The 24,686-nt window shown below is 64.7% G+C and overlaps 1 protein-coding gene across 1 annotated transcript in view; it reads right to left on the bottom strand.

Annotated features, from left to right (window-relative positions):
• The window catches only part of faf (ubiquitin carboxyl-terminal hydrolase-like faf), a gene marked incomplete at its 3' end in the record, with an annotated part of 39,591 nt that overhangs the window by 5,549 nt on the left and 9,356 nt on the right, over positions 1-24,686 (bottom strand). Inside the window, exons 4-41 of the mRNA XM_037219416.1 lie at positions 23,477-23,589; positions 23,095-23,207; positions 22,466-22,597; positions 21,960-22,116; positions 21,403-21,587; positions 19,641-19,779; positions 19,130-19,221; positions 18,463-18,628; positions 17,639-17,845; positions 17,208-17,377; positions 16,754-16,854; positions 16,079-16,179; positions 15,089-15,303; positions 14,663-14,777; positions 13,944-14,039; positions 13,154-13,362; positions 12,432-12,672; positions 11,777-11,977; positions 11,282-11,414; positions 10,797-10,921; positions 10,177-10,331; positions 9,772-9,877; positions 9,305-9,379; positions 8,733-8,901; positions 8,139-8,265; positions 7,164-7,317; positions 6,587-6,688; positions 6,053-6,160; positions 5,593-5,718; positions 5,087-5,213; positions 4,413-4,636; positions 3,942-4,096; positions 3,259-3,432; positions 2,746-2,887; positions 2,261-2,414; positions 1,838-1,988; positions 1,358-1,475; positions 284-428 (exon numbers count right to left, since the gene is read on the bottom strand). Coding sequence (XP_037075311.1) covers positions 284-428; positions 1,358-1,475; positions 1,838-1,988; positions 2,261-2,414; positions 2,746-2,887; positions 3,259-3,432; positions 3,942-4,096; positions 4,413-4,636; positions 5,087-5,213; positions 5,593-5,718; positions 6,053-6,160; positions 6,587-6,688; positions 7,164-7,317; positions 8,139-8,265; positions 8,733-8,901; positions 9,305-9,379; positions 9,772-9,877; positions 10,177-10,331; positions 10,797-10,921; positions 11,282-11,414; positions 11,777-11,977; positions 12,432-12,672; positions 13,154-13,362; positions 13,944-14,039; positions 14,663-14,777; positions 15,089-15,303; positions 16,079-16,179; positions 16,754-16,854; positions 17,208-17,377; positions 17,639-17,845; positions 18,463-18,628; positions 19,130-19,221; positions 19,641-19,779; positions 21,403-21,587; positions 21,960-22,116; positions 22,466-22,597; positions 23,095-23,207; positions 23,477-23,589 — 5,523 coding nt within the window. The remainder of the gene's footprint in view (positions 1-283; positions 429-1,357; positions 1,476-1,837; positions 1,989-2,260; positions 2,415-2,745; positions 2,888-3,258; positions 3,433-3,941; positions 4,097-4,412; positions 4,637-5,086; positions 5,214-5,592; positions 5,719-6,052; positions 6,161-6,586; positions 6,689-7,163; positions 7,318-8,138; positions 8,266-8,732; positions 8,902-9,304; positions 9,380-9,771; positions 9,878-10,176; positions 10,332-10,796; positions 10,922-11,281; positions 11,415-11,776; positions 11,978-12,431; positions 12,673-13,153; positions 13,363-13,943; positions 14,040-14,662; positions 14,778-15,088; positions 15,304-16,078; positions 16,180-16,753; positions 16,855-17,207; positions 17,378-17,638; positions 17,846-18,462; positions 18,629-19,129; positions 19,222-19,640; positions 19,780-21,402; positions 21,588-21,959; positions 22,117-22,465; positions 22,598-23,094; positions 23,208-23,476; positions 23,590-24,686) is intronic.

Here is a 24,686-nt window from a genome sequence, read left to right as displayed (position 1 = left end):
CGGCAGAGCAGGCGGCGCGGTCAGCAGCGCGGTCGGCGGCAAGCAGATGCCGGCCACACAGCTAGACGACGCCGGCGAACGGCCACCGGTCTGGTCACCCCCGCCGCAACAGGCAAACGTACTCAATGGCCACCATCTACTCATCTCCACTGGCGCAGACGCACCGGCGCCAGCCACCTCGCCACAGCGGACGCGCAGCCGCCGGGTTCGGCCAGCCAGCCAGCGCGGCGCGTTAGTGAGACGGCGCACCGGCGGCGGGGGCGGCGACGGGCGGGGTACTGACTGAGCGAGAGCTGCTGCATCTGGCCGGGCAGGCCGTCCGGCCGCGGCTCCGACTCCGTGTCCGTCCGCGTGTAGAACAGGATGTAAGCGTTCCACCAGCGCTTCTGGCGCCGCGACGACATCCTCTTCATCATCTGGTCAAACACCTGCAGATGTGAGGGCGCATCACCGACCGGCGCCGCTGACGGCGGACCGTCCGGGCTGACGAGACCGGCGCCACGCGGCGGAGAGCGCGCAGAGCCACCCACCACTCCCCCACTCCGCGACCAGAGCTCCGAACCGGCCCGCTTCCGTCACCAGGGCGCCGGGACGGATCGAACTTTGGCTATCCCACAACAGCTGTGTGAGTATCGTGGACCCGTAAGATTTGTGTGGTAGGCACTGTACGCTGAGCATTGGGGAACAATCAATGCCGTGCGTATGGCCCATGAGTTGATGGTTCCTCTTTGGCCGATCGGTCACACGAGCCCACATTTCCCATCATGTCCAGCGTGCAGTTGTCCGACGGACGTGGAGAGCAGCGGACGTCTTGTCCGCCTTTCTGGACGGTAGCCAATGGAATCCAAAGTGAGTGTCCAGAATGTGATTCGGAGAAGAATCGGCGATACTAAATAACGCGACTCCAACTCTGGATTGAACGGTGGGTGGTGACTGGTATCCACTGAAGTCAGACGAGGACAGCAGTCCTCGACGCTCTTTGCCGGCACCCGCAAAAAGACCAGCCACATCTGCTCCGCTTCACTTCCGCGCACTCGGCGAAGGCAATCGTTAAATAAAACTGCTAGGATGAAGTGCGCATCACATAAACAGCAAGGAAAACGCGCACTACAGTACACTTCTCTTGCAAACCACTATAATTGCAGCGGAGTTTTTTACGTCGCTCAAACCACTGTCGTCCGCTGCCTACATTTCACATACAAATCACGACAGTAATTGGTAATTGACTGGCAGCATCTAAGAAAAGCCGTTCCTGAGCGTAAGTCTCGCGGGTCTTTTCACACGCCCAACGAGCTGGTGATAGCCACGCATAGTGGAGAGAGAGGCGGGGACGCAGCGGAGCAGCCACACCACTCACCTCTCCGACGTACTCGCCGCCGAAGCACTGGGTCTTCATCTCCTCATCGTCCTCCATGCGGCACTCGGAGACGTCGTAGTCGTCGAACTTGTACCACTGGCGGCTGCCGTCGGGACTCCTGCAGCGCCGGCGGGCGGCGTCAGTCACGGCGCCGCCGCCGCCGGCCGGCTGAACGCGCCGCAGCGCCAGCACACGCTCGCTGACGTAACGCTCCGGTACACTCTCGGTCCGTGGCGGGAGCTCGGACGAAGCCCAGCCTCGGGAGGGCGGCCCCGGCACACCACCCGCGCGCAGCAAGCTGCACTCTGCACTCCCCGTTTAACTCATCTGTAAGTTATGAGTTATTATAACTGCCAGTTCAATCGTGGATGCATTCATGTACACGAACAATGCACATTTATAATCATCGACCAAGCGTCGCCTGGGCCTCGCCTCGGCCGGCTGGCCGCGCGGCGGCACCGGCGTCCGCGGCGGTCTCACTTGTGCAGTATGTAGCTGTAGTAGTGGCCGCCGCTGGCCTGGCCGCTGTGGACCACGATGCCGGTGAGCTCGTAGCTGGAGCAGACGGTGCGCGTCAGCTCCTCCGGGTCGCCGTCGATCAGCTCGCCCTCGATCCGCGCCAGGCCGCGCACTGCCGGCCACGGGGCGGCGGCGTCAGCACGGCCGCCGAGGCACGGCCGGCCGCGGCGAGAGCGTCACGACGCGGCGCCTCTCAGCAGCCCGAGGCAAGCCCGGCCGGCCGGCGTTTGGAGCCAACGCAGGGTGCTTTACTCATCGGTAACTGCGGCACTGACTCCAGTCTGAAGACCCGAGCGTGCCGGGTGGGTGTCGCCGCCGTCCGGCCGAGGCCCTGACCTGCCCGGCCCCGTTAGCGGGCAGGTGCCGGCCGCGCGGCGCCCTCACCCGTGTAGGGCTCCATGTCGAGCTGCCGCGGGAACTCGAAGTAGTCGTTGAACTTGATTGCACACTCCCGCTCCCAGTCGTAGTCGAATCGCTTCAGCTGGATGCACAGCGTCGACGGCAGCTTCTTGATGCACGTCCTCTTGACGGTGTCCACCTGGGCGCGACGGCGGGGGAGGGGACGTCAGCGCCCTGGTGACCTGACCTTGACGGGCGGGCCCCACCTCAGCCGGCCGGAGGGATCACATGGTAGACAGCCATGGCTGGACCGCGACCACCAGCACGGCGACCACCGACAGGGCCCGCGGGTCACCACGGCTCAACATAACGCCCTGCACAGCAACGGCGCCATCTACCTAAGCCCGAAGTCTATCCATATCTCACTCCTCATGACGACCCGCCCCCGCCGGACGGCCAAGCCCGGCCCGGCCGAGTCCGCCGGCACCCCTGCGCGGGGCTACGGCACGTGGCGCGGCCGCGGCGCTCACCTTGCGGTTGCACTTATCACAGTGGTAGGCGTTGGCGCCCTCCAGCAGGTCGCCCTTGACGTACTGGTCCAGCGATTCGGTCAGACTGGTGAAGTTGCGGATGTCCACGTTCAGCACGGTGAACGGGTCCTCCTTCGAGTACCTGCGGCGGCGCGCGGCGCGGCCGTCAGGACACGGACCAGAGCCCGCCGTGCCAGCGGCCTGGCACGATAGACAGCATTTTGTCTCTTCGCGGCTGCACGGGCAACGGCGGCGCGCAGCTGCGAGGAGACAAGTCGCTGGAGGTCTACACCCGAACGCCTACGGCGCATCGTCGCTCCGGTGTCGCCTCACTGTCGACCGCCCCGTTGTACTTGTGGCGCCCATTATGCAATCCGCACACGTGAGGTCCCCTTAGCCTCGCCTGAAGCACGCCGTGCCATAGGTCAACCCTGGTGAGCACAGGTTGAAGAGGCTTGTGCCGCCCCGCCGCCCAGTCCGCGGCAGCCCACCCCATCCCGGCATGGGACTGACCGGTGCGGACACTGTTTGCAGATCTTCTGGTCGGAGAAGACGCCGCCGAGCACGCGCGACATGACCAGCGACTGGCCGAGCGCCTTCAGCGCCTCGTCCACGGAGTCCACCAGCGAGATGAAGAACTCGATGGCGTCGTGCTGCTCCCGCAGGTTGACCGGCTCGCCCTGCAGCCTGCCGGTGGAGGGGAGAGGCAGGGGCGGCGGTCAGGGTGGCCGGACAGGCCGACCGCGCGGCGCGAGCGCCACCAGCGCCACACGGCGTCAGCGGGAGATACCAGAGGCCGTGGCTCCGACGGAAGCCGACGCACGCTGCGCCGACACAGCCGTGCTGACGCCGTCCGGCCTCTGCTCGCAATACCCAGCATGCCGGGCGCCATAACGTACGCGCACCGGGTCATCAACCAACAACAAGGAGACACGTGCCGACACGCAGGTTAACTAAAGAACCCCTGCCCAGCCGAAGGCGACCAAGCTTCCCCGGATAGTGATGGCGGCTATACGGCGGCCGCCGTCTCAGCAGGACCTGCGCCAGCCAGGCCGCGGCCAGACCGCACGCCAAGACCACACGTCTTCAGGGCACCGGCTCCACGCAGACACGCACACACGCACCTTTCAAAGCCGGCGGACCCCGCGTCCGCACCCGAGCCGTCGGCCCACCCCTCACACCACCATCGCGCTCACTTGAAGTGTTTCCACAGCCCACGCGGGATGTAGTACTGCAGCTTGCTGCCGGCCAGGTGGCCGAAGATGGCCTGGAGCCACTTGAGGATGCCGATGTTGTACTCGCGCTGCGTCTCCGAGCGGCGCTCGTCGCTCTCCGTGTCGCTCAGCTGGATCTGACAGGCGGCCGGGACACACCAACGCTCAGTCGGCTGCCGACGCGCCTCAAACCCGGCACACACTCGCTGCCTCTACGCCGAGCACGAGACAACGGCCATGAAAAACAAACAAACGTGGGACCCGTCCGGACTCGTATGCCACACACCGAGACAAAAGCAAGCCAACAGGCGCCGCACCACCAGCGACGTCGCGGCCACTCTGGACACTACGGCCTGTCCACAATCACGCCACGACTAAACTACACCCTCACTTCTGCGTGGGCACCCGTCGCCACGTGACCGGGGACGGTGGCGCCGCGTCCGCCGGCCGTACCTCGTTATCGGCGCGCTCCTCGCCGCTGAAGTCCTCGTCGGGGTCGACGCACGCGCCCTCGGCCGCCAGCACGCCGTTGCGCACGCGGTCGATGATGTACAGTTGCTGCAGCACCGAGTTCATGTAGCAGGTGGCGCCGGCGTTCTTCAGGCCGACGAAGCCGCCCACCGGCCGCTTGCCCACCGGTGGCGTGTACTCCCACTCCGTGATCGGCTCCTCGTTATCTGGGGCGGGGCAGGTCAGGTCAGGTCGGGTAAGATCGGGCCAGGTCAGGTGTCAGTCGCGTTTCCGGTTTTCATATGTTTGCCACGCGTGCAGGGCACATTACGTGGCCGCCCCAGCACCCCTTCTGCACTGAAGTTAAGGTAAGATTCAGACGATTTGAGCCACGGTTGTGGCTCGCCGTGGAGACGCAGTCAACTGGCTCCCGCCGTCAAGCCGTGGAAACCAGCAGCCCACCGTAGTGGTGGAAAAGCCTGTATCCCTGCAGTCACTGGGTACGACGCGCGCCTCTGTCATACCCCTCCACAGACCGCACCCCCACCCTGGGTGTGTTGGCCCGGGGTGGGGGAGTGAACCCCTCGACATCCACAGCCCCACTCGCGGTCGGTCAGCTGCCCTAGGGATTGCCCTGAGCCTCGGGGGGCGCCCGGGCTCCGTTCGGCCCCGCTCACCGCTGTAGTACATCTCGATGAGCGTATCCACCACCAGCCGCAGGTTCTGCACGCAGCCGGTGCAAAGCGCCACCAGTACGTCGAACGCCGCCACGCCCGTGCCGGCCGAGTAGCAGATGGGCGTCGGCTGTCGGAGCCGGACCGGGCGTCACCACTCGCACACGTGCCGGCGGCGGCGGCGGCCGAACCCGCGGCGGGTGACACAGCGCGAAGATCACCACACGGAGGGGGATCATCACACAGCATCACAGTGTGAGGTGTCCGCAATGACGGCCTGGGCGACGCTCTACGTCCCATCGCAGGCCGCTCCGGACGTCGGGCGTACCAAAGCATGCCAGAACCATCGACAGTATACGTCCGTCCCGCTGGGAGAGCACGACAGGCGAGAACTGTGACACGTTCGCGACACGTTCAATCCGTCTGACACGCCGACGCCGGCCGGCGCCGCCGGAGCGCGCAGAGTGGCGCGCCCCGGCGACCGGACCGCAGCGGCGCAGCGAGCTCACCAGCTGCTCGGGCAGCTCGCCGGTCTTCTCCAGCCGCAGCAGCATCACAGAGTTGGTCAGCAGGAAGTTCTCCAGCAGCTCGGTGACGAGCGTGCCGTTCCGCTCCGGGTCACAGCCGACGGCGTACTGGCGGCCGCGCACCCAGCGTCACAACCGTGCACCCGGCCGGCCGCGGGTGGACGCGCATCAACAGCACGGTCGTCACTCGTTCAGGCGACTTACGGAGGATCAACATCGAAGCCGCAACTGCGCACGGCTGACGTCCTGGCTCTCGGTGCTGAGCAATTCCCGTGGCCTGCGCCGGCAAGGCATCGCAAGACGAGACAGCCCTGCGCGGGTGCGGCGGCGCGCCGACAGACTCAGCTGTTCTGTCCCAGCCGAAGGCGAGCACACTATCAGCCCGGCCGATCGGGGCGCCGCTGCGACGGACGGCCACGCGCCAGGCCAACCGCCGCCTCACCTTCTGGTCCGGCGAGAGGAACGCCATGAGCTCTCTGGTGACGCGCAGGTGGCCCTCCATCAGCAGCTCGTCCACCGGCTCGGTGACGGTCGGGTCACGGTGCCGCTCCTGCTTCGCACACACACACACAAAAATCGGTCAGGGTCACGGTCACTGCCGCCCCATCACAGCGGCCAGCACGGAGCCCCCTCCCCGCACAGCGGCGGGGGTGGGAGCGCTACAGACGGCCGGCGGACGCTCGCCTGGTGGCGGCGGGAGGCGGCCCGTCGGCGCTCCCCCAGCCAGATGTCCGCTCGCGGCCGGGCCGGCGATACGCTCGGAAGGACCCACACGGCAGTGACCGCCGGGGTCCGTCTTCCAACGTGACAAACTTACACATACATTCAGGTCAGCCCAGCGCGACTACAGATGCGCACAGGCAACATAAAGCCCCACAGCGTATAACGGGCTGATACTTCTTACAACTATACAACTTCTCCGGGCTGACAGAACAACTGTTAACAGAACACAGACGAGAGGTCGGACGGGACGCACCTTGACCTGGTGCAGCCAGACGATCTCCGAGTGCAGCAGCTTCTCCACACCGGGCACGGTCAGGCTGTGGTGGCAGGCGCAGTCCAGCAGGCGACACAGCAGCTGCGGCACAACGTCCCGTCACTGTGGCGTCGCCGTCGCTCAACGGCACCGTCGCTACACTGTGGCGCCGCCCTGCACTGCCCCGGCTGCGAGCCGCCGCACCGCAGACGTCGCGCGCCACACCTTATCAACGACGTGGTCATGTGACGCGCCCCCACCGAACACCGCCGAGGCCCACCCGCCAGATCGGCCCGAGTTCGCCATCCGTCACGCTCAGTGCCCCTTACAGTCCGGCACACTTCGCCCATCACGAACAGAAACACTGCTGAACGGTCCGAGCAGCGGCGGGCGAGCGGCACCACCCGCTCCTGGTCACGGTTAACCCCTGTCCTCCACGGGCGACAGCACCCAGTCCAACGCCGGAACGCCGGGCGCGGCGCTACGCACGGTCACGCCGGCGAACGGGAAGGGGCAGAGCCCGACACATCACACAGGTCGAGAGCGGTGCCACCGGTTCAGAGGCACGCCCACCCACCTGAAAGTACTCTTGCGAGTTGGACGCGTTGTCTTTGGCTTTGCCGTTCAGCATGGAGAAGAGGAGGTTGATGAAGAAGATCAGCCCGCTGCTGTTGCTGCTGCAGCGCATGGCGATCAGGGAGAACTGCTCTGCCGCGCACATCCGTACCACGCTGAAACCCCGGCGAACCGGCGTGTCACGTCACGCGCACCCGGCTCGGAGCGCAACACGTGGCGCCAGGGCGACAGGTGGCGGCGCCTGGTGTCGGCCACTAGTCATATCACCACACACGGGGCGGTCTCGCAGGCGTCACGCGCGCCCGGCTCGGAGCGCAGCACGTGGCGCGGGGGCGACAGGTGGCGACGCCTGGTGTCCGGCACTGGTTACAGCACCACACACGGGGCGGTCTCACAGGCATCACGACCCGCATCACGACTCGCACGACCGGGCATACTCAGGTCGCTCGCCTCGCTCTGCGGAGACATACTCGAGTAGCCTCTGGTGACTGGCAGAGGCATCAAGCCTTGCGGTCGGCTGAGACGCTGCCTGACCCGCCCAGAAATTCAAGTCAAATTTGGTCATAGGACGTCACCGTCTCCGATACATGGCAAACTTAAATTTCAGGCCACTTCCTACCACCCGGCTCCCATGCGTACATACTCCCGATTACGAATCAGACTAAATTCGTCCTTCGGGCACATCAATGTTAAAAAATAACACATCGAACTACCTCATACTAAGCAGCAATTTATGTTCTGTATGAGCCTTCACGAGACCGTCAATTACCAGGCCTTAGGCTCACAGCAACAGCCGTGCTATTTCACACACAGTATATGTGAACAACTCACAAACCCCACGCCAAACGAGATAACTTTAACACATGCTATGATCCGACTGGCGGCAGAAGAGTGCACATGTCAGCTCATGGGCAAGCACCGATCCCATCAGAACGTCTCTGCACCAGCCTCGCCCGTCAGCGCCGCCTGCACTGACCGGTTCTTGCAGATGAGCACCAGGTCGATGATGAAGCTCTGGAAGTACTCCTGTTTGGTGAGCGCCTCCAGGATGTCGGGCCGCAGGCAGAGCGCCACAGACAGCGTCTCCAGACCCTCCCGGCACACTGCGACGGCCCGACCACGGTCAGCTGACGGGCCGGCGGCGCAGAGGCCCAGCCGGGGCCCGCCGATGAGCGTACCGAGCGAGGGGGACAGCGGGAGGACGACAGAAGGGGGGGGGGGACAGTGGGGGTCAGGGGACAATGGGGAGACAGGAGACAGCGAGGGGCGGGGGACAGTGGGGTGAGAAGGCGAGGGGACAGTGGACAATGGGGGACAGCGTGGGCACAATCGGGACCAACCGGCCGTGCAGATACAGACAGACACACCCGCAGGGGGCGTGACAAGCATGTCCAACCAGCACTAAACAGCTGAACTGAGCTGCATAATGGGACATGAGCCACAGTCCGCACCCAAAACCAATTATTTGGGCAGCAACGCGGCAATTCAGTCATCGGACCAGCCACGTGAACAAGCCGGACACATCATAGCCCGCGCGCACCGTGCCGGCGGCGCCGGCGGGCGCCCGTACCGTCGAGGTCGTGCAGGTCGCAGGCGCCGCCCGTCTCCGAGTCGGCCTCGAGCAGGCGGCGCAGCTCGGCCGGCTGGTGGTCGGCCGCCTGCAGCTGGCCGCAGCACGACGCCCACACCAGCTTCATCACGAACTGGATGTGGTCCAGCTCCGGAATCACCGCCGTGATCTGCGCCGCGGCCGGCGACGCGCCGTTAGCGAGGGTGGTCGGCCGCCCGGCCACCGCCGGCGCGCGCCGGTCGCGCGCGTCTCGGTCAGGCCGCACGCCCACGCGCCAATACACCAATCACAGTCGAGTCGCGCCGGTCCCCAAACACTGGCGCGTTCAGAGCGGCAATATCTGAGCATCAGCCAACCGAGCAGACGCGGCCAAGGCCAAGTGTAACGAAGCGCAGACAAGTGGATGAGAACCCACTTATGGTGGCGACATGCAAACACACCCATATCATTTCACTGGCGGATCCACACAGCGCAGTTGCACGCGATGACACCAGCGAAGTGAGGAAGCACACGGCATGCAGTGACGACGACCGGGCCGACCTGCCGCTCGGCCCTGCCCGACAGCCACTCACCGTGTCGCCCATCTTCTGCGCCACTATGATGGCTACATTCCGCAAAATACACTCAGAGCTAGGGAGGATAACAGCCTGCAACGAGCACAGAGCGACATTGAGGCGGAGGCGCGGCACACTTACGGCCGCGCGGCGCCACGACACAGCGGCGGCGTCTCGCCAGGCGCAGCTCACGACACTCAGCGGCCACACGCCGTGCGACGGACGGCCACCGGGCGCTCGGTTAGGGGCCGGCGTTACGGGAGGAGCGTTCAGCCGCCTGCAGCCCAGTCCAGTGAGAGAGCACAGTCCACAACACGCTGCCCGGTTACTGGCACGCAGACGAGGAGAGCTCATCGGCACACATCCGCCGGCGACGTCGGCGACAGCGGCGACGACGCGAGACGCCTTCCAAAGGTGCCGCGCCGGCGCCGGCGCCCACGGCGCGGTGTGGTGCGCGGCGCAACCCGCTCGGGCCGCCCTCTCACCTGCTGCAGGGCCGTGTCGCCCGTCTCGCCGGTCAGCTGGGCCGACGCGAAGCCGACCGTCGAGAGCACCAGCTTGGCGAGCCGCAGCACCGTCAGGAAGGCCAGCCTGCGACGGACGGAGAGCGGACCGGAGCCGGTCACAGGGCGGCTGCGGCAGACCGACACACCGCACTCTGCGCGCGCGCACCGGGCACCACGCCGCACGACGGCCGTCACGGCATCGACCACTCGGACGAGGGCCTCCCAGCGCGCGGCAGTGGCCCGCCGAGGGCGTCGGCGAGCACCACGGCAGTCGACACACGCGGCCTGCATGACACGACACTGCTGTCGTCATAGCCGCACGACAGGACGCCGACGGAGGTCGGAGCGGGACAGAGCCGCTCGGCGGGACGGCGCGGGTCCCACCTCTTGGTGGCCAGGTCGGCGCCCGACAGGAAGTTGTTCTTGTTAAGCATGTCGAGCACGGCCGTGCCGCCGCCGCTCTTGAGGAACTGCCGGTGGAACTCGCAGCACTTGTCCGACAGCGGGCCGTCGGCCGGCATCAGCAGACTGTAGAGCACCTGGCGGCCGCGGCAGGCGCGCAGCCGTCAGCAGACCGGCTCGTCGCCCGGACTCCGCACACCACACGCCGACAAATACGTCCCGCACCGCTCGGCGCGCGCGAGCAGCGCGGCGCTCACCAACGACGCGTCTGAGCGTGCCGAGACGCAAGCCGAGCCCGCTCACTCGGGAGGATCGCCGACGCCTGGCCGGGCCGGGCCGAGGCAACTGTGCCGAAGACGGACCACGACCGCGGCGTGTTCCTCGCTCTGCAGGGCGAGAGAGGGCACGAAGGGAACGGAGGGGGGCACACTGTGCCGGGCCCGACCGCACCATCTGACCTGGTCGGGCCCGGCCCTCGTCCGCGCAGGGACCGACGCGGGACGGAATCGGATCGGGAGGCAGTCTCAATGGCCGCGTCGTTCCCACCTGGGACCAGCACAGACCGCGGCTCAGGCCCACAGAGGCCCGGGTCGCCTGCTCACCTCGAGCGAGTACAGGACCTGCGACGGCGACGGCGAGAAGAAGATGGCCTCCAGCGTGCAGGGCGCGCCGGCGCTGGCCGAACGACGCTCGCCGCCCTCCTGACAGGCCGCGTGCAGCTGCTCCACTGCGGCGCAGGACCGTCGCCGGTCAGCACTGACACGGCCGCGCGCCCGTGCAGCCACGCTTCCCGCGCCCCCTGCAAGAGCCTGCTCACGCCGCGTCCGCTCGCTGGTCGCCGAAGCAGCGGGCGGCGTCAGGCCCGCACCGTCCGGCCGACAGCCCAGCCCGAGACGCGACACCCCGACAACGCCCCGTTACCCTGCGGCTCACCACGGTCACGCGCTGTTCGACGGATCGCAGCACCGCACAGTGCCATCACCCGCGCGACGGCAGACGACGAGCCAGTGGCGGACACACACACAGGGCGGCACACTCGCCACACACGTCCGGCGTCAGGCAGGGCACAGCGGCGGCGCGTGCGTACCTGTGCTGCGGCCGGCCGGTGTCATCTGGAGCACGCCGCGCGCCGCGTCCCGCAGCGGCGCGTGTCCGATCCGGCAGCCGAGGTCGGCCAGCCGCAGCAGGAAGTCCACGTACTTCTCCTGCTGCGACAGGATCTGACGGAGGACGAGCAGCCGGCCGTCAGCGCCCCGCCTCGCCCCGGCCAGACGACGCGCCGTGGCCGCCGCCGCACGCCAGCGCCACGCAGGACTCTGTCGCTCCACTCATATGTCGTGTACCAAAACATAGCGCGAATGTTCCTCGACGACATTCATTTATACCACCTGCCGTGCCAGACAGCGACCAACCACCCGCAATGCCTGCCAACCCCACGATTCCTGCTCCTGTTTCCAGTCCACAACCAACCGTTAGCCCCCCACCATCAAACAGCGGCACTTCGTCAACGCTCCCACCCGTAGAAAATCCGTGTCCACACCGGTTCCCGACCGACCCAACGCACCGCCGCGCATCGACTCACCACGCCCGGCAGCGCGTTCTCGGCCTCCACGTTGGGCCCGTCGCAGGGATGCTGCGGCGACGGCGCCGAGCTGTCCGAGCTACTGTCCGGCGAGGAGGGCATGTTGCCGCCGCCGCCGGCGCCGGCCGCGCCCGCGCCGCCGGCGCCGCCGCCCGCTACCGCGCCGGCGCCGCTCGTGGAGCACAGCTTGGCGGTCAGCACCTGCGGGGCGGGCGGGGCGGTCCGCTAAGCAGGGCCTGGGGAGCCGGCGCTCTGACCGCTGGAGCTCATTCCGGCTAGCTCAGTGGTGCACTTGCAGAGCCTCAACTCCCCAACTCCCGGGAACGTCACATACACTTTGTCCTTGATAGAAAGTCGACAAGCTCAACTGCCCACAAACTCTACACTGCCAACCAGAACTACACTGCAAGCAGCGGCGGGTCAAATATCGCATATCCACCGCAATGTTAGCTTAGCACAGCCACAACGCGTCGGCCATGACTCCAAAGCAAGGCAAGACGGTCGCGCCTCCACACAGTCAAAGCACAGCGAGTTCCCCCTCTTCCCCTCAACACACGCACCCCCACACACAAACAGGGACCAAGAGGGTGTCGTTGCCGTCGGCTCGGGCGCCGTCCCCGCCCCGTCCGCGCGAGGAGAGGCGCCGCCCACGCACCGTCTCATCCCTGATGACGGCCAGCTCGCCGACACACTTCTTGTCCTCGGTGTGGTCGAGCGCCTCGCCGTTGACGTACAGCTCGACCTTGAACGCCTGCGAGCTGGCCTTGACCTTGTGCAGCACGTGGCGGCGCAGCGAGGCCAGCGTCTCCTGCGTGTGCGACTCCACCGTGAAGTCGTAGTTGCGCCCCTGGGTCGGCAGCCGGATCACCAGGTTCAGGTGCTTGCCGCGGTACGCCCTGCCGGAGGCGCAATGGGACGTCATGGATAGGGCGCGAGACCCGTGAAAAACATCAGAAGCACGATAGGTGGGGCGGGTCACCAGGGCTTTGATAGATGACAAGTTATCTCATGGCATGCAGCAATCCACAAATTTTCGGTCCTTTCACAGATCTTCCTCACAGTCCCAGGGGCTGTGCATTAGCCTGCTTCACAACGTATCACTTTTAAGCAGCATCGTAACATGGATCAAAACATGGCACGCAATAAGCCGTCGCTGAATACAACGCCAAGCAGCAATGTCCCACCGGCCTCACGGCGAAAACACCTCCGACCTCACCGACGTGAACAACGTGCCGGCACGCTGCCCCTGCCCTCTATCCCCTCCCGACATCCGGAAACCCAGCCCTGCGGCAGAGTTCCTGAGCAGCGCAGGCCACGGCGCGGCGCCGGCGCCGGCGCCGGCGGCGGCGGGCCGCCCCAGTGGCCGCTCGCTCTCACCTGAAGAGCGGCAGGCAGACCCGCTCGTCGCCGTACTCCTTGTCGCACTCGACGATGTACTCGCGCAGCACCTTGAGCACGCGGCAGAGGGTGGTGGCCACGCGCAGCCGGGCCGGCGAGTCGCAGTCGCGCTCCAGCACCGACATCGTGTCGTGGCTGGCGCGCAGCCGGTCCATGCAGTTGCTGATGAAGTCCGCGTGGATGCTCTTCTGTCGGCGGCGGGCGGACATCGGTCAGCGGGGTCACACACACAGGTGGAATAGTGCTGTCCGCTGGACTGCCTTCGCCCATAGATACTTACACCCGACTTCTTTATATGCATGCTCCTCGGCTTGACGCAACTTGCTACATATCAGTTTAAAAACAGTTACGATCTTTCAGACGCAGCTGAGGCTCACGCACATAACGACGCTGCGGAATCAAAACATATGGCTTTTACAAGCCCTGACATGAATCTTTAATTCTTCACCCCTCCTGATTCTTCGACATTTGCGATCTCGTATGCCCGACCCAAAACCACAAACCCAATACCGATCACACCCTGAATAGCAATGGTCACAGGGAAGCCCAAAGACAGCAACGCAAAGGATATCGTGACCTGACCTGCTGGGTCTGCAGCTCGTGCCCTAGGCTGACGCACGTCAACTGACCTGCTGGGTCTGCAGCTGCGGCCCAGGTTGGTGTACGTCTACTGACCTGCTGAGTCTGCAGCTACTGCCCTAGGCTGGCGCACGTCTACTGACCTGCTGAGTCTGCAGCTACTGCCCTAGGCTGGCGCACGTCTACTGACCTGCTGGGTCTGCAGCTGCGGCCCCAGGTTGGTGTATGTCTCCCTCAGCAGCTCGATGGCCTTGTTGGCGATGTCGTCACTGCCGTTCATCACCACCTGCAACAGCACGCGGCGGGTCTCCTGAGTGAGGGCACCAGCCGGCCGGACACGCCAGTCACTGCTACACGCTGTCAGCACTGCCAGCCGCCGTACAGGGGCCGAAGTTCGACACCAGCCGAGGTAACGCCGCTGCGATGCGTTCTGGCCAGTCACGTGTCGGCATAGCACACTGGGGCACCAACATGACCCGCCTTCGAAGTGTTGACATGAAGTCAGTACTCCTCGGGGTTGGACCGGGTGCTAGTGATACCCGTAACTCCACAAGAAAATCTGCGCCAAGCGGAGGAGATGGGTCCTTTAAGATAGCCGAAACTAGCAGACAGACTAGGACTAATGATAGCCCCACTCACTACTATTCAGCCCGGATTACACCTTCTAGTATCGCAAGCACCATCGCAGCGCCGCCAACGGAGAGGTGGAGAACCGCAGGGTACCGTTTATCGGGCGCGGACATTCCCTACCGCCGCGTCGGCGCCTGACCGTATCACCCGCCAGGGTCAGACCGACGTCCCGAGCAGGACTGCGGCACCGAGCGGCGTCGGCGCCGGCGGCGCGCAGGAGCGGGACCGTCAGCGCCACTGGCGGCGGCAGCGGCGAACTAGCCACACCAGGCCACGCACCCGCCAGATGTAGTCGAGCCCGATCAGCTCCTCGTCCTCCATCAAGAACGTGCGCCGCTTCGGCACCAGCTTGCCCGCCTTCTGGTTGACCGCCTTGAAGAACTTGTCGAAGCACCTGGCGAGCGCCCGGCCCGGTCAACGACGGCCGGCATGGAAACACTGCAGCGCGCCTGCGCGACTTCGTAAGGCACGATATCTCGGATTCAGATAGAAATGGAACAGAGGCGACAACCAGCAGCTATTTTCGCACGCTTGCTTCCCGCCGTCCACAGTTCATGTCCCAGTTGATTTACGCACAGCGAGCGAACGAAAGAGCACGTTGACATCTCGCCGCAGCATGTCAGGATCACCGTCTGACATATCAGTCGCTCTAGGCCCCGTTTGAGCCAGTACGCGAAGGCGAGGCGAACATCGGCGACGACGTACTTGATGCCGCTCTCGGTGAGCAGCGCCGGATCCAGCTGCAGGATGTTCTGCTTGAAGAACTCCTGGTTGATGTTGGGGTCAAGGTCGGGCTCGTCGCCCATCAGCTTGCTGAACCACTTGAAGCAGAGCTCGCGGTCGGCCGGGAACACGGCCCGCTCGGCCAGGCAGGACCAGATCTGGTGCGCCTGGGGCGCGCACAGCCACAGCTGCCCGTCCTGCCGGCACCGACACCGGGCACGCTCACACCGACGGCCGGCGCGCAGACGCCAGACACGCGGACACCGGCAGATGGTGTGGACAGCAGACACGCGGACACCGGCGGCCGCAGACGCCAAACAGGCAGACACCGACGGCCGCAGACACCAGACATGCAGACACCAGACACGCCGACACCGGCGGATAGCGCAGACAGCAGACACGCCGACATTGGCGGCCGGCGCGCTAACACCACACACGTAAACACCGGCGGATAGCGCAGACAGCAGACACGCTGACACTGGCGGCCGGCGCATGACATCCCGTGACCCGTGCGCACCTATCCGCGGCGGCGGACGGAGCTCCAGCCGGCCGGCGCACGCTCACAGTCGCACCACACGCGGCATACCACCGCCCCACCGGCCGGCGAACGGAGCTCCAGCCGGCCGGCGCACACTCACACGCACAACACGCGACATACCACCGCCCCACCGGCCGGCGGACGGAGCCCCAGCCGGCCGGCGCACGCCCACAGTCACACAACACGCGACATACCACCGCCCCACCGGCCGGCGGACGGAGCCCCAGCCGGCCGGCGCACGCCCACAGTCACACAACACGCGACATACCACCGCCCCACGACCGGCGGACGGAGCTCCAGCCGGCCGGCGCATGCTCACAGTCGCACAACACGCGACATACCAGTGCCCTACCGGCCGGCGACGTCCTGCCGGTGGCGGGGAGCGAGCTGCCCACCTTGACCAGCGGGAACCGCAGGAGGAGCGGGCCACCCACCTTGAGCAGGAACCGGAGGAAGTTGAGCCGCTCCTGGATCTGCTGTACGTGATTGTAGCGGCCGTCCGGACAGTACGTGTGCACGTCGATATCGTTGGTGCCTGCGGCGGGGCGGCCAAGGTCACAGCCAGGCCGGTCACCGTAGACACGGGGAGACGCCGAGGGACGCAGGGGGACACAGGAGACGCAGGGGGACGCAGAGAGGTGCAGGGGGACGCAAAGGAACGCAGGGGGATGCAGGGGGGACACAGACGGGTGCAGGGAGACAAGGGGGATGCAGGGGGACACGGGAAACGCAGGGGGACGCAGGGGGATGCAGATGGACGCAGAGGGACGCAGGGGACACAGAAGACGCGGAGGGATGCAGGGGATGCAAGGGGGACGCAGGGCGCGCAGGGGGACGCAGGGCGCAGAGGGACGCAGGGAGACATAGCAGGACGACAGCACGGTGCCGGCACAGAACGATCAAAAAGGTCCCCAGGGACTAAACAGGGGTATCTCAACCCCTGACAACGACGACAGCACGACGACGGCGGCGGGAGGCGACCGTCATTACAACTGACGTCGGACATGAGAGAACGACAGTCGAGCCAGCGAGTCCAGGCCATTGTTATCGGGAGCAACGGCTTCACGCAGCTGCCACGGCGGCCCCGGCGGTCAGCGGCACCCACTTACTGTTGGCGAGCGCGCGGATCTTCTCGATGTAGCTGGTCAAGTTCTCGGTGATGACGATGACTAGAGAGTGCTGGTTCTGCAGCTGGTTGATGATCTCGTGTCTGCGGTGGGACCGAAAGAGCACCGGGGTCAGACCAGCCGGCGAGTCTGGACTTCCGAACAGCGGCGGAGCGGACGGGCTGTGTTGTCCGACCATCAACGAGATCGAGCGGATAACTTGGCCGCAAACAGCCGGAAAGAAACCATTGTTTTGAAAGCAAACACAGGCCGGCGGTTACACCGGGTCACCGCGGATGCGGCCACAAACGTCGTGCGAAGCAGCCAGCACGCGCCACAGCTCAGTCCGGGCTGTCGGGGGGGGGGGGGGGGGGGGTAAGAGAAATACGCTTCAGTCCGCGTCCAGTCCGGCGCCACCGGGCGGCGGCCGGACGCACGCGCGCGCGCGTGCGCTCACCTGTGCGAGCCGTGCTGCGAGTTGCGCTGCGTGTGCGTGTAGCTGGGCGGCGCCTCCTGGTACAGGCAGCAGATGTCGCGGATCTGCTTCAGCGTCGGCAGCACCCACTTGTCCGACTTGAGCTCTTCCACGCACCGGTCCAGCCACTTGGTCTTCTGCGCGTCCCGGTCCTGCGCGCCGACAGAGCGCCGCTCGCGTCAGTGGTCGCGTGAGCCGGGACAGAGCCGCGAGCGCGCCACACGCGCCGCTCCCCGTGTCCAACCAGCTCACTACCCGCTGACCATTGGCCGACATGGGCCCACTGCAGGAGGCTGAAATCCGTCAGACGTGCCCTCGGGTGTGACCGCCCACTCCCCGAACACTGTCCGGGTCGTGCCGCCGCCCTACCCACCACCCGACCCCGGTACACAGCCAGCACCGGCCGGCCGTACCTGGGAGCAGCTGTAGTCGAGGATCTTCATGTGCGCGCTGAGCGCCTGGTCCATGATCTCGGTGGGCACGTCGTCCGAGTGGGCCAGGCTCCAGAGCAGGTTCAGCACCTTGTGCGCCATCACGCCGTCCTTGTCGTCCTCGGCCAGCCGGCGGATCAGCTCCAGCAGGCGCTCGCGCTGCTTCTTGGTGGCGTTGGCCCAGGACGCCTGCGGCGGCGGCAGCGGCGGCCGGCGTCAGGCGGGGCCGACGCCCGCCCGGCCCACACACGACATAGCCGCATCGCGACAAACAACTCCACGGCACGCTCACTGGTGACTCGCACCTAGCTGACCGACAGGACTCGCTTAGCTCGGACCAGTGACGGTGACGGCATCACAGAAATCGAACTTCTCAAGCTCCAATGCGAGAGAATATTACCTGGTATTCAGCACATCAAAAGCGGTCTAGCGACGACGGCCTGACGTTCAAAACTGGATCGCCGAGTGAATGAGCCCTTCATCTCAGCACTATTATTCTCACCACATAACAGCCACGAGAGATATTCTCTAACACCGCCAGGGTGCCTGGGGACGAGTTACCGATTTTCGTTTATCAATGCGTGGAACGAACGCTCCACTTCGGGAACACCCAGAACAAAAAACGTTACCAATATAGACCAGTTAATCGACTCAGCGCAAACGTCACGCGATGTGAAAGGTCACGGGCTACGGCAGCAGATTAGGCTGCGCCGCCGGCCGACCGTGGCCACTACAACTCTCGCTGCCAGCCGTGACCCACGTGGTCACCGCCAGACCGGCCCCGCTCCGGCCTCGACGGCGCGCACCTGAAACCGGCCGAACAGGTGGTCCAGCTGCTCGGGCGAGAAGTCCCAGGCCAGCTTGGCCAGCAGGTCATGCACATTCTTGACGATGGCCTCGTGCTTGCCGGACTGGGCCGCCCACAGCGAGTCCAGGTCCTCCAGCGTCAGCGCCTTCTCCTTGATTATAAACCTGCCGGCGGACGGCGGCTGGTGACCGGCGGATACGGGAGAGGGGGGGGGGGGGGGGGCGCTGGAGCCCCGGCGGACCGGGGAGCGTTTGGCGAGGCCGGCAGCAGGCCGACGCCGACGGCACCGTGCGGCATGGCCGACCCAGACTCCGGCCCGTCAGACACCCGCGATGGTCTCCCGAGACACCGTCCAAACGTGAAGCTCATTGTTCCGGAGCCATTCACAAATGCAGCTCCACACCGGCACGAGCGATTCCGACGAGTCTCCTTGGTACGGCTCGCCCATCATATATGGATGGAACATTCGACGCTGGATGGTCTCGTCACTATGATGATGCGATATCACCCGAGGGTCCGGGTTCTCCTGCAGATTGTGTTGCTATTTTTGGCTTCAAGTGTATTTTCGGTTGCATCAAGTGATGGGCATTCTATTCAGAGGACCAAGCACGGCCAAAAATAGCTTCGAGGTACGATGGGCTTCGTAGCAGATTCGCCAAACTCACCTAATTATTTTCTCCAGCTTCTCGACATACTGTGGCTGATGCAGCGAATCCCGTAACACAATCTGCAGGACCTTGTTCTCCTTTATCCATTCCTGAAAACACAGAAACAAATGCTAATGTCCCAGCAGTGAAACCTTCCAAGGACGCACACAATTGCACACACGACGCAACAGCATAAATGATAAACCTGGGGCAAGTGTACTTCTTTTTTATAGATCATATCTATCTACAGCAAAAACTTTGCATTGTTTCTGCAGGCAAAGAAACGCGACTGACAAATCACGGGACTCCCTTTAGCAGACAGCACGCGACCAAATCATTTCAGTGCCCTCCCTACCCCCATCCATGGCTCTTACTAAAGAGGCCCACTGACACCGGCGCGACGCAAGTATCTCCGAAGAACCACACGGGGACATGCAAGCCCACAGCAGCGCCTGCCAGTGGCGGCCGCTCGCCCCGCACGTGACCGAGACCAGCAGCCCGCCAACGGCCCGGCGGGCCTCCCACGCACCGCCATCTTGTCGGCCGTCAGCCACTCGTCGTCGTCGCCGACGCCGCGGCCGTGCGAGTAGTACGCCATGTTGCCGATCACCTTGTTAACCTCGTTTAGCGCGTTCATCTTGCCGTTGAACGACGAGATCTGCAGCAGCCTGGCGGACAGGGCACGCGGAGAGGTCAGCCCCGCCCGACCCCGGCGCGCGGCTGGCAAGGTTATGCCACCGCCGCCACCGACACGGCGCTGGCACCCACTCCCCTACAAACCATCGTCGCCGGCGTCAATACCGCGACACTGGCCGCGCCCGCGCCGCAGTGCTGCGCGACCTTAGTGCAGGCCTTCGCCCAGCAGCTCCTCTCACCCCGCCACCGGACGAGACAGAACATCGGACGTTTGGGTCCGCGGCGCTGAAACGGGTCCCGCGAGCCCGACGACGCCGGCCGGCTCATGCCGACATCGACGGCGACCTTGCTGCGCGGGCCACGACACGCTCGCCGCGCCGGCCGCGCCCGTCCGCCAGCTCGGGGGCACGCCACCGCCTGAACCTACCGCCGACCCCACAGATAGCATCCGCCAGTGAGACCAGAGTCACATGAGAATACCCGCTGCCAGGAAATGAATCCCGAGCACTGCCGAGTACGCTCACAAGACCCTAATTGCTGCCGGCGAGTGGGGAGGGGGGGGGGGGGCGGAACTTTTAACGGCGATGGGAACTGGCGTTAACGGCGATGGGAACTGGCGCTGGGGCCGGAGGCCGGTACGGGATCGTCAAAACTTCGCACAAATGGTGCGCCGCCCCGGGGCCCGCCTCGCTTGCATACACGGCCCAGCGGGTTTCCCCAGACGAAAATCATCGCCAACACTCTCGCGATCTCAGCCTCCAGCAGACGGCCTCAGTGTCAGCAGTGTAAACGATCGCTCGACACCAACGAGCGGTCCCTCTGCACCACTCCTCTGACACCGGTGATAGCGGCCCCCGTTTGGGGTGCCTGACACACTGCACGTGCGTCCCCGCGGTTCTCGTCAGCACGCATCCCGTCTGACGGGACACGCGACCAGGCACGCAGGGGGAAGTGCCCGCGCGCCAGTCTCACGACGCGTTCGCCAGGCCCGGACGGCACAGACTGCATGCCACGCCGCTCTGCCATCGGGCTCGTTTGGCCGTTCGTTGCCAGTCAAACGTCGAAGATTCCACGTGACGTCACGCAAATACGACGTAGCCAATGACACGACCCAATGTCACGCCAACCATGTGGTCAATGGAGGCACGAGGAATCTTCCTAGAATGTTTGGTCAATCTGAGGCAACTGCGACGCGGCGTTTCAAGTTAATGCCAGTGAAGCACGGCATAAGCAGTGCATAATGTTGTTCAAAGACAACACAGTAGTCCCGAAATGAGGCGCCCAATTTGTTTTGAGCCATCAGGCGGATATCAGACCTGTTTTCCGCGAAGGCGACAGGGTGACACGGCACGTTTTAGTATCAACAGCTATCACGAGAATACCTCCGTGTGTCATGCGCTGATAGAACGACACAACGCACCGATTGTATGACAATGCAACACCCTATGACGTCCCGCACTTATAGAACGCAACCCTGGTACCGACTGAATATTTCCCGCGACACTCGGGGCCGGCTGGCGCGGGCCCGATGACAAGGCGAGCGCCGCCCTGACGAACACCAAGCGCAATCGCATCCGTGTGATAGGCTGGACCGACGCGGCCCGAGCAAACAACCGCAAGCCTCGGCGGTGCCAGCTTCCACCGGCCGCGCTCACCTGAGTATCATCTTGAGCCGGAACATCTCGAGCGACTTGACCGTGTCCTCCTGGCCCGGCGCCCGGCCGGCCAAGCCCTTCAGCAGCTTCACAATCGAGGAGAGCGCGTCGTTCTTCGACTCGTTCTTGGCCTCCTTCTTGAGCTCGTCGTCGGAGAGCTTCTCCAGGAATGTGGGCACGATTTCCTGCGGCAGGACACCGGGATCAGACTCTGCCCTTGGCCACGGCGGATCTTGCGACGTCGGCGGGACACCCTATCACATCCCGCCATCTCCCCGTACTTTGGAGGTCACGTGATCTGGAAGGGGGGAGGGGGGAGGACGAGGGGCGACGGGCCATAGCTGGTTTGGCCCAGCAACTGGCCCGAAAGCGTTGACAAAAACGACGACACTTGACTGGGACACAACGCGAGCGCGGAAGCCCTGTCACCGTCGCAGAAACATCCACTGTCGCTGGCCTGCCCCCATCATCACACTCAAACGCCACCCATCCGTCTGGCAGCAGAGCCGCCGCCAGAGTCGGCGCCCCGCAGCGGGCGCGGACCGCGCGTCTCTTACCACGATCGGCAGGATGTACTTCTCGATGGTGTGCACGGTGAGCAGTTCGTAACACATGCCAACGGGCCGTATCAGCGCGTATATGGTGACCACCGTCAGGTCCTTGCCGCTCTGGAAGCGCTCCAGCAGCAGACGGAAGCCGCCCAGCGTGCCGAACCTGGCGCGCGAGGAGCGTCAGCGGGGGACACCGCCGCCGACTCCGGACCGGGGCGGCCACGCGGCCGGACCCGGTCACCGCCGAGCGGACTCCGAAGTTGGCGAAGGGAGACAGTGAGGTGCAGCCGCGCTTCACAAACGCTCAGAAGACTGGGTCGCACAAAAACACCTGAAACATCGGCCTGACGACGACAAGCGACGCGGAGAACCGAGCCGCTCCAAATCTGACACAGCAGCGCGCATACGCAGACTGCAACCTCCGGTAACCAGTGCCAGCTCCGGTTGGCCAGGGCTGCAGCCCTGCACTCCGGCCCAGCCGCGCCACCGCCGTCGCCGCGCAACCCACTCACAGGTTGATGAGGTCGACCAGCCAGCCTCGTGGCACGCGCGGGTCGGGCGGCCGCGCGAACACGGCCTCCTCCGACAGACTGCTGCCGGCCGGCACCGTTTCCGAGGCGCGCGAGCTGTTGAACGTGTGGAACCTGGCGACGGGGCGGCGCGTCACGACACGCGGCCAGCTCGCACGGGCCAGCAGCAGGCCTCACAGCGCCCGCAGACGTCAATACATCAGCTGCGAGATAACCAGAACAGGTACCTCTTCTGTGTACTGTCACAACCTTTATGGAAAAATGGGCACGTTAGTAGCTGTAACTGGGCATGTTGTAACAATGCTGTTCCCCTCGAGCCTGCAGTTACAGTGGGCCCTTGTGATGATGATAGCCCAGACGAACTTCTCTCATCAGTCCATATCTGAGCCATACGTAAAACGCTACTGCACTCCAAACAGCCTTATCTAATCCATATCTGGAGGTGTGATCCTATTCTTTGCTGCCGTTCTTATCGATTTCGTCCTGCACATAACCATCAATCGTGTCGAATCCCAAAGACAAAGCATTCGCTTTGGGGCTTATACGCAAGTAGAGGTCAAGAACCCCAGCCAATGAGTCACGTGGCCATGCCAAGTGTTAGTCGCACTCACTTGTTTTGTGGGTTGAACACCATCGCGAGTAGTTCTAGTAGACAAAACCAGTCATCGTTTAGTTTGGTCACGCAAAGTTCGATGAGACGCTCGCAGTTTTTGTTGATGCATTTCTGAAACAGCCGGACACATGCGCCGATGAGCACCGGAGGCGTTCCCGCCTGCATCGCCCGCCGCCAGATAGCCGGGCTATCGACCAGCTGAGCCGCTCTCCGGCCGGCCGCAGAGTGAGTCACTGTTGACTCCCGACGTCAAGACGTGGCCAGCTGTGCAGCGCCCAGTGGCGCCTCGTATCGCGGCGCCGGCCCGGGGATGCACCGCCCGTGTACCTGACCCGGCGCCCCCGGCCGGCGCCTCCCGGCCGACGCCGGCGCGCACTCACGTGAATCTCGAACTTCCAGCCGCTGACAGCGTCGTCCGTGAGGATCTTGGTGAACGACGTGGTGAGGCCGTCCCTGAAGAAGCGCTGGCACGGCTCGCTGCGCGTGTCCAGGCCTGCGCCGGCGGGGACGAACGTGTCACACAGGCACACACGCACACACGGAGGCGCCAGCGCGACCATAGAGCACACCTATCAGCGAGCGCGCGGGCGGAGATCGGGCTGCACCGCGAACTGACGTCCCGCACGCTCTCAGCTTCTTGGCTGGTGATACGCCCGGTGGTTATCGCTGCGAGTTCGGTCGCGCTTCAGCCGGCAACACACGGTGCAACGCTGAGCGTCTCCACACGTGTACGCTTTCAGCATGTGCCCAATCGCATGCACGACGGCGTCTTCTCGGGCCTTGAGACAACCTAAGCCTCCCCCCCCCCCCCCGCCGACGCCGGATCGGGGCCGTGACCCCCTCCCCTCCTCGACGCGCGGCCGGCCCGCGCTGCCAAACAGACTGCTCGACGGGGAGGGGCGGACGATCGACCGGCGCCGCCCCCGGACGCTGGTGACCCGAACACCGTGGCCGGCGCCGCCGCCGCCGGCCACGGCTCGTTACACGAGGGTCACGACGGCGCCGACAGCGCGGCGTCCCGTCACCGCTCCCGGCCGGCGGCGATTCTGGCGGCCGGTGGCGCCGGGCCGGCATAGGAGCCGACTGCGTGCCGCAGATGCATGCGATGGACAGCTCGGCGCAGCAAGCAAGCCACCCCAGAGTTCGCACCGGGGAGCGGGGCACACTTCGTCGCCTCCTGACGCCACTGGGCCCTCCAGACAGAGCAAGCCCGGCGTTCCAGTCCGAGAACGCCGCTGTTCCCAAGCCGGTGCGCTCCGCAATCAACAACGCCACTTGGGTCTCATTAGCGAACTCCTAACAGAACTCAAACTGACATATGTCGGGTTTCCCAGGCTGATAGGCGGCATTTAGAGGATGGAACGGTTCTACGATATGACATGACTTTCGTGCACGTACCTATTGGTAAAGTTTGCCCAGAACGCAACAAATCCCGTCGTCCATAGTTAGAGTGGTAAATGATACAATCAGCACTCCCTCTGAGAGTGATTGACCAATGGTACACCGACAGCACGACCACACAAAACCACACACCCAGACAAAGTGGCATAACTGTCGGCAATAACGGCGATTGGTCGACGCTTCACCGTC

The sequence above is a fragment of the Pollicipes pollicipes genome, unplaced genomic scaffold (assembly GCF_011947565.3).
Source record: "Pollicipes pollicipes isolate AB1234 unplaced genomic scaffold, Ppol_2.1 Scaffold_4295;HRSCAF=5057_pilon_pilon_pilon, whole genome shotgun sequence".
Classification (NCBI taxonomy): domain Eukaryota; kingdom Metazoa; phylum Arthropoda; class Thecostraca; order Pollicipedomorpha; family Pollicipedidae; genus Pollicipes; species Pollicipes pollicipes.
The sequence above is the reverse complement of the archived record's forward strand: the minus strand, read 5'-3'. Positions and strand labels throughout refer to the sequence as shown.